The sequence below is a fragment of the Sinocyclocheilus rhinocerous genome, unplaced genomic scaffold (assembly GCF_001515625.1).
Source record: "Sinocyclocheilus rhinocerous isolate Xijiao unplaced genomic scaffold, SAMN03320098_v1.1 scaffold275, whole genome shotgun sequence".
NCBI classification, from domain to species: Eukaryota; Metazoa; Chordata; class Actinopteri; order Cypriniformes; family Cyprinidae; genus Sinocyclocheilus; species Sinocyclocheilus rhinocerous.
The window spans coordinates 740425-749150 of record NW_015659967.1 but is presented as its reverse complement, the minus strand read 5'-3'; the positions used below and the strand labels follow the sequence as shown (position 1 = coordinate 749150).

The 8726-nt window shown below is 38.6% G+C and overlaps 2 protein-coding genes and 1 long non-coding RNA gene across 3 annotated transcripts in view; 1 reads left to right on the top strand and 2 right to left on the bottom strand.

Moving 5' to 3' along the window:
* Positions 1–1823: 1823 nt before the first annotated feature.
* Positions 1824–2985, top strand: LOC107724735 (uncharacterized). Its single transcript, XR_001638046.1, has 2 exons — positions 1824–2097; positions 2185–2985. It is a non-coding gene; the product is annotated as an uncharacterized LOC107724735 (long non-coding RNA).
* Positions 2986–4398: 1413 nt separating this feature from the next.
* LOC107724743 (tectonin beta-propeller repeat-containing protein 1-like) lies at positions 4399–5487 on the bottom strand. Its single transcript, XM_016533772.1, has 2 exons — positions 5263–5487; positions 4399–5012 (listed from the first exon to the last, which is right to left on the bottom strand). Exons 1-2 carry the CDS (start codon positions 5416–5418, stop codon positions 4893–4895), a joined length of 276 nt encoding a protein of 91 aa, XP_016389258.1. The 5' UTR covers positions 5419–5487; the 3' UTR covers positions 4399–4892.
* A 1262-nt stretch (positions 5488–6749) lies between these two features.
* LOC107724727 (tectonin beta-propeller repeat-containing protein 1-like) overlaps positions 6750–8726 on the bottom strand; it is a 21476-nt gene continuing 19499 nt past the window's right edge. Inside the window, exons 15-19 of the mRNA XM_016533752.1 lie at positions 7792–7885; positions 7617–7713; positions 7407–7486; positions 7269–7325; positions 6750–7104 (exon numbers count right to left, since the gene is read on the bottom strand). Coding sequence (XP_016389238.1) covers positions 6750–7104; positions 7269–7325; positions 7407–7486; positions 7617–7713; positions 7792–7885 — 683 coding nt within the window. The remainder of the gene's footprint in view (positions 7105–7268; positions 7326–7406; positions 7487–7616; positions 7714–7791; positions 7886–8726) is intronic.

Below are 8726 nucleotides of genomic sequence, written 5' to 3'. Positions count from 1 at the left end.
TGTCATGTCATAAATAGTAGACACTCAAGTACTATAGAAACATATTAGCTAAGCTCCCACACATTTATTTTTTTAGATAATTATGGGCCATTATTCGAAGCATAAACCATAAGATATGTCCACCCTGTCATGGACATATATATTACTGTTAAATACGTTTTCATTGCAAAATTAAGATGCAAATTATATTTTCTGAAAGGTAGGATGTCCCTTTCGTAAAGAGGGTTATTTGTTTGCTTTCAAATTATAAATGCATAAAAGATTTGATGTAAAACGTGTTTTTAAAGAAACTCATACAATTTGCACATGTATTTTTTCTTATTTGGAGAAAACTGTGATATTTGGATGCAGTTTTTTTGTTTGCATGTTATTGCCCCTACACCTAGCTATTGAACACACTGGATTATATAGATATGATTGAATTATTATTTAAAATATTATTGTAAAATTAAATATCAAGATGACAGGGTGGACCAGCACATGACGGGGTGGACATGTAAAGCAGAACACACAAAGCATGACAAAATATGACAATTAAACATTTATTCAACTTCGATGAGTTATTTATGTACAGGACATCAAAAGGCACCCTACAGTGATATTGACCCAGTTGTAGTTGTACAAAGTTTTTTTTAGTTTACACAGACTATAATTTTTAAAAACATGCGCTTTCAAACTTGCCTTTTTTCTAGTTTTCAAATGTTTGTATTTTCAGGCCCCCAAAACACTGTTGTTGTATAAATGAATGGCCAAAACGTGTAGTTTTCCATTTTTAGTTAAAAACGGCTTGTGTAAACTGCCCCTAAAGCTGGCTGCACACTAGACGATTTTCAAATCCTAAATGATTTTAAAACCATGGGAGACCACAGACATGAAGACAGTTTCAACCGATTGTTAGCCTTCCTCTGAACGCGCACACTAGACGATTCCAGCAGACCGCGAGACCACGCACTTGATGATTGTAGGAACGATTTCACAGTGACACGTGATCTCACGGAGACTCGCAATATCAAACGTGACTAGAGAAGATAAACAAATGGAGAACAATCGGCGATGGCAGCGAACAACAGTGAAAAACAAAGTATAACAAAGAATATGGGCGATGTATTCTGCTTTTTTGGCATTTTTGTGGCTGCCAAGTTTCAGCTATAGAAGCACGCAACATCCAGTAAGTGACGCTTGCTCACTCTCATTGGCTATCGCGGGTATCACGTCAGAGGCAGCCAGATCAAGAGTCGGAAATATCAAACATGTTTGATGTTTACGTTTTGAGTTCGGCGACGCTCCGTCTCGATCGGGAGCAGTTAAATAATCGTAATGACAACACACAATAGAGGATTTTTTTTGGCCCCAAAATATTTTGCGACAAGCCTCAAATTGGGCCACGCCCCCCGATCTTTCAGAAATGCAAACCGGGCTTAAAATCGGCCTTAAAATCCTCTAGTGTGCAGCCAGCATAAGTCAGTGTTGCCCAACTGTTGTACTGGAGTACTGCCAACATTACACTTTTTGGATATCTCCATTACCTGGCACACCCATTTCAGGTCTTGGAGTCTGTACTAACAAGCTGATGAGTTCAGTCAGGTGTGATTAATATGCGTGTTTGGGATACTCCATGATCAGGGATGAAAACCACTGCTCTGTATTTTTACTGTAAACCCTATAAACCAATGGTACTTATCCTAAGGCCAATCCGGAACCAAAGAGCTACATTTAAAAACAGTCTCTAGTCTAAGGCGTACAGAATGTTTTGCACTTTTCCTCTCAACGCTGCCATCAAAGGATGGCTTGTGAACTTCAGGCTGAATACTAAGCCTTTAAACCTTTTGATTTATTTCCCAGGTGGTGCATTTGAGTGGGACGATGACTTCCCATCTCCAGAGCCCAATTTCCTTTCAAAGGCAGCCAGTGATCATTCTGCCAGTAGGCCCAGTGGGACCTCGGCGGCTTCTAAGTATTTCTCACCACCCCCTGCGAACCGCACCCTGGAGCAGAGCTGGAACAGTCCCTCCAACTACTCGCGCTTCTCCATCTCCCCAGCCAGCATCGCCAGCTTCTCCCTCACCCACCTCACAGACTCTGACATTGAGCAAGGGGGTAAGTTCAGCACCAACATCCACACACAAACAGAGTGGGACCTCAAGAATCTGAACTCTCAATCTTGTTTCTCGTTTTCTTTCTCAGGAAGCAGTGAAGACGGAGAGAAAGATTAAACAATCTATCAGACACGCATAAATATTGGAGATATGTCGCGGATGTATTTGATTTGAAGGCTTTGATTGCTTCTCAGCATTGGTATTTATTTGGGGATATGAAGGGGCCTGCAGAGACTGAGCTGATGGCAACCTGTTTTCTGCACAGTCGTCTGGTTTTCCATAAACTATGATTTGCTATGTTTTTCTTCAGTGCAATTTGGAGGAACCTTGCTTCACATATGCTTTCAGAAACTTTTGCGCACTTCCTAAATGCCCTGCCTCACTTTTTTTCTTTTGCTCATTTGCAGTTCTTCATAGTGTCCACATTTTACGTCAGAAGGATAAAGATGAAATGTATCACTCAACCAGAGGACTTTCTGTTAAACACTAATGAGCCAATAGACTCGAAACTCAGTTGTGCAATTGGAATCGTATAATACTTGCCTTTTATTTTAACACACTGGATTTTATTTCATTTTTTATGTGAAATCTAGCGTGACGAGCTTATTTATATGATCGTGTAATGGATTTGATGTCCAATAGAAGCAACAGGGGTCTCCACAGATATTTTTGTACAGTGTTTGGACTACTTACAAGCCACTTTCACCCAAGCAACAACTAGCGTAGTTTCAGTGACATGTTTTGTATTAAAAGATGTAGAAGTCAGGATACGGGCAGCTGGAGAGTTTTGACTATGAGATGCTAAGTCTAACGTAGTGAGCATTCTTTGTCGTTGCAGTCTGTTCATGAGGAATACACGGAGTGCTGCGCATCAGGGCTTTTAGCTGTATAGTGCATGGGCCATCGCAGTGCCTCACACCCCCTCTCATCCCACTTGAGGACGCCCTTCATCCGAAATGAACTTCAGTTCAGGTTTGCCTTGTGTTTTTTATTCAGTGCAAAGGGGATCTAGAACATATCCAGGTCATATTTCACCCCAAAATCAAAAGAAAGTAACAGGAACTTGTATTTCGCTTAAAGAAATTTTGGGTAGAAATGTGGCCCAGACACTCTTTGTGAGATTCATCATCATTGTTGGCGGTAGATTGAACTACATGTTCAGTGAGTAATTATGAAAGCTTTGGTGGTCAGAGAGACTAGATAGCTAGCAGAACTTCCAAAGGCAATGGCTGCTTGTAGCATTGAGTAGAAATACTATTTAAAGAAAAGAAAAAAATCAAAGAACCTCCATAAAGTTCTGATTCCCTTGTGTTAACATTAAAGAGCAGCTTGCGAACACTCAAGGGATGGGAAATGATTTAGTTTTCCCTCTTTTTTTTTGGTGCGCATGTATTATTCATTGGACCTGAAAGGTAATCGTCATAGGTCGCATACATCATTTATATTTGCCAATCTTGCTGCTCGTGATGCTTTGGGTTGACAGTGACAGAGATAAACTAATGTATATAGTAGAAATCAAATCGAGGTGAAACTACACAATCGGCACGAAGAACGTTCAACATCATTGAATATTTCCTTGGTTCAGTCTGGAAGAACGTTGATTTTGGTATGATATACTTAAAATGATGTTGCATAAATTGGGACGCTGATTATTTGTAGAGGTTATCGCTGGAATAATCGGGTGCATATCGTCTACATCCCCTTGTAATTCAGTACAGTGATCTCTGTGTTTTAGACCTGTTGACTATCTGTATTACCAGCACTCGATTTCAGTTCAACTTGAAATTTTATGATAGGAAATTCTTTGGTTTTATTCTACAGTATACTTTGCTTAATCTTGCACATCTTTAAAGTGTAACTTAATGTTGAATTGTTCTCCTGTATATAAATGTTTAATTTTGTCTGTAAATTGGGAACGATATGATGACTGATTTTGTAATTTAAAGCTAAAATGTGACCGAAGTGATCGAAAAAGACAAATTAATGATGAATTAAATGGGGAAATGCAGGTCATCATGTCCTTATAACTTGTAAATTTTAAAAAATGGTGATATTTTTACTTCATATTGATGATGATGATCATGTCTAGTGTCATTGAAGGAATGGTTTATAATTAATTGCTCTTGTTTATTATGGAATTAAATGACAATGAACTTCTATGTCTTGTTTTAATCTTTTGTCATGCATGTTTCACAGATACTTTCATTTACAGGAGCAAGCATTGGTGTGTGTTTGGGGTAGAACCGTCAGATCAAGAACAGGTTTTTAGAAACCCTTTTTTTTTTTGTGTATTTTTGCAATTCCGCAGAAATTCATAGAAATATATTTTCTTAAACTCACAAATGAAAACAAGCTGGTGCTTTTTAACAGATCTTTATTGGGAAAAAACCCCCCCAGCATGTCAGTGGTTAGATCACAGTAGGAAAGTTGTGTCTCTGACAATGCAAGCGGACTGAAATAAAATCATTTTCGAATAATATAATCAAACCAATAACATAAAATGGTCTTCTACTCATTACAGAAACAAATACAGCAACAAGAAATAACATAACATGCTTAAAACAAAGAGACATTAGTGGATCGGGTGATTCAAATCATACACATACAGTAATCAAACGTCACACCCAGAAAAGTGATGTTTGTTGTTCAGGCAAGTGGAATCAAAAATAAATAATCACATTTGGTTGGAAGGGCACAGGACACAGAGACAGGAAGGGTGTAAAGAACAGCAAACTGGGAAATGCCGTAAAGCATGATGAAGGTGGTGATGATGATGGTGGTAGGTGGGCACTATATCTAGCAGCCCACAACATTCCCGTTCACCTGACTCTGTGTGCGGCTGGGCATTGGACTGCGAGGTGCCATACGCTGGGCCTCTATAGAGTTCCCTCTCACAGACAGGTGCTCCCATCTACCCTGTTTTAGTGCATTAGTTGAAGAAATGACTCTCAGAGTAAAGATCTGTTGATACTAATTACAAGATTTAAAAACAAAAATGCATCTTTAACCTGAATGTAGAATATTGTACTGAAATTATGCTCTATTTAAATTTGGAAGCTAGGTCAATTTCTTTGTATGACAATCAAATCAGTTAGCTTTCTAAACCTTTTTTTTTTTTTTGGAGGAAGGCACAATTCAGCATTAGACTTAATGTGGAAAAACTCACCCCAATGCCAAAGTCCCAGCTGAGGCCTTTGGACTGCATGGGCTTCACTCCCAGTCTGTGGCACACCGTTCCTGAGCTCTCTGATGGATAACCTGGCACTTTATCAGCGATTATCCAAACCTGGACAGATACATTACGACCACTTTCCAGTTTCATAACAATCAAAGCAATAAAACCTAGGAAACATTATTATTTATATTTGGGTAGTTGGACGGGGGTGTATGTGGGCATTTTCCCAAAGAAAGTGGGTAAAGGAAAGATTAATGCTATAACAGAAATGCAGGATGAAATAATAGTGAAAAGAGGAAGCAAAAGCTTTCAGCATACAGAGTTGTGCAGCATGTACAATGAGAACAGCAAAGGGCCTAAAAATGCGCACTAACTCAATATAAGAACAGACGAGAGGAGGATATTCATTCTGAGGAAAATGATAAATAAAAACCCCAAGAAGTCAATACAAGGGATTTGTGTCTAATAGCTTCTGAAGTCAACGATATATGCTATATATTCACTTCATATGCCCCGTTAAATGCTCTCCAAAATGATAATGTCCCTCCCCCTAAGTCATACATACTACCCTTTAAAGGTTTTTAAAATGTAATTTATTCCTTTATGATAAAGCTGAATTTTCAACATAATTTCTCCAGTCTTCAGTGTCACTGAAGTGTTCTTATAAGCTGATTTGCTGCTCAAGAAACATTTCAGATTATTATCAATGTTCAAAACAATTGTGCTGCTTAATGCTTATGTGGAAACTGTGATGCATATTTTTCAGGATTCTTTGATGAATAGATTTAATGTCAATTTAATGTGTTCTTGCTGAATAAAAATGTTTTATGTGTATCAATATTAATTTGTATATTTTTTGTTCTATTTGACATTATATTTGAGGAAATGACATCATCAGTATTTTTCAATACATTGCTAATACATATTTACATTTGGATTGGTCATGTCATACTCTATATTTAAACAAAGTACAAACATATTGGCTGTATATTTAATTTATTTAGTCATTTAGCAGACGCTTTTATCCAAAGCGACTTACAAATGAGGACAATTATATATAAAAAATATGACAAATAATGTGGTGTGAAGGGGTGTAATTAATTCCAACTTGCACTGACTTTAAATTTCCATGTCATGGGATATTAATATTTTTTCAGTTATGCGTTATTTATGTCTAAGGTACACTGAAACTGTCTGATAGAACCAGACGTTACTTTTCTGAGCGGCAGTACTTGCCACACATTTGACAGAGATTTACAAGATTCTGCAAATCATTCACCATCGTCCTCAGTCATCTCTCCTTACTCTGTTTATGTGGTAAGTGAAAGTTTATGTACTGTAGGATGTAACAGGCAACCGTTACACCGTGTCTACACCGGACCCGACAGTTGTCGTGTCGCGCCACATCAGCTAAAGTCTGTCTACACTGGACGATTTCAAATGTCAACACTGGCTACCAGAAATCGCTTACCCCACCTTTAACCCATTCGGGATGTGTCTTCCTTTGGTGGTTTCTCAGTGTCTGTGGCGTTTACTTTGGGCGTGAGGTGAGAAAAGATGATTTCCTCTCGACTTTTCAACTGAAATGAAATTTTGGAGATCACGTGGCCCTGTTTTGTGAGGGTGGGTGCAGGATAGTGACACGGTTTAGTTCTCACAGCCGGGTTGTTGGCGGTGACTCCCAGGCGGCACAGCACATCTCCCTTCTCACTGATGGCCCACACAGGAACCTGCTCCAGACTGCACTGGGCCAGACACGGCAAGACGGTGACGTCAGTCAGAGCGATCGGAGGAACCTTCTGCCACGGGCCAGTAAGGCCGATCTTACACTTCCTGTGACAAACACTCTTATATAGCTTTTCTTATATAAAGGGGCCTCTGTTAAAGTTTTTTTGCCCCAAACTAGAGAGAAACAATGTTTTTGCTAACAAAAACTTGTGTAAATGTATCTTATCAAAGAATCAGGGTATTCAAAAGCAGCAAAAATGTGAACTAACCTAGCCCACCGCCTGCGTCGCACAAAGTCCTTCATCGTCTTATAACCATGAAACGTCCTGAATGAACATAAAACATATATTAGCTTGAGATTGAAATGTCTAGTTACTGTTCTATTAATAGGTTTAAAGTCAACATACACTGGGAAATCTGCAGCATACTGCCAGCCCTCTTTATCTGTCCCTCCTGGGACACCGTAGTCAACAGCCCAATCAGAAACCTGTGAGAGTGAGATGCAGATATCAGTCACAGACAATAACTAATCGATACAATACTCCAAATGGTACAGTGCACTAGAAATACTACAGGCTGCTCAAGAATGCAATCTTTTTGCGAGTGTGCTGTTGTACCCATGTCCACTGCGGTGAGGGAGGGCTGGTGTTGTCTTTGGTACACTCTCTCAGACCTGAAGCATCGCTCCACATGTAACGATCTGTGGGAAGACCCCTGAGGACCACAGCAGACACGGAGCGTTTACAGCAGGTACAGTAAACAAGCAGCAGAGCTCAGGGAAATGACACGCACTTGTCTGTGTATCCTGCCATTGGGTTCCAGCGCTGGTTCTCATAGATGTACACACTCCTCACATCACTTATTGCTTGGTTAAGGTTTTCATTTCCTGAAATGAATGAGATTCAAACATCGGGCAGAAGCAACTAGAAAGAGTTTCTCTAAAATAAAGATTTGATTTCTGATCCTGAATGAAAGCACATTTGAAATAAAAATACAAATGGGTAAATAAGAAAACACTGGGTCACATTTCCTAACTGTGCATATACATGAATTTGTGTGAATTATGAGTAGAAATGGTTTCTTGTAAAACGGATAGTTCCGGTCCTTGATTCTGATTGGTTGAGCCGCGTTCAAAGCTGTTGTAAATTACTCTACAAACATACACCTTTGTTTACTTCTGTGTTGCTCGGCAACCACTTTGTTGCAACCACAACTGTTTCTGAGGAACTACATTACATTATACTTTATTTGCTCTGTTTTATTTACACGGAACCGTTTTATAAAAGCAATAAGCCCCGTGAAGCCGTGGTTTACAGTGAATTTATAACAGCTAAGGGGGTTTTAGCTGTTATACAACAACGCCCCTTAGCTGTTATAAATTCACTGTAAACCACGGCTTCTTGGGGCTTATTGCTTTATTAAAAGCAAATCAGTTTTCATTAATTGTATTCAAATGTATTCTAAATGTACAAAAAAAAAATATATGAACAATTGAAACCAAATTTTCATTATAAAGTTAGTGGTTATTTTTACATTATAGACATGCATGCATCATAGCATTATGACCATGTTAAGAGGAAATTTTATTCATCAATATTTAATCTTAACTGTAACTTATACAGTTACAGTAACTGTAACTATATATATATATATATTAGTGCTGTCAAACTATTAATCGCGATTAATCGCATACAAAATAAAAGTTTTTGTTTGCATAATATATGTGT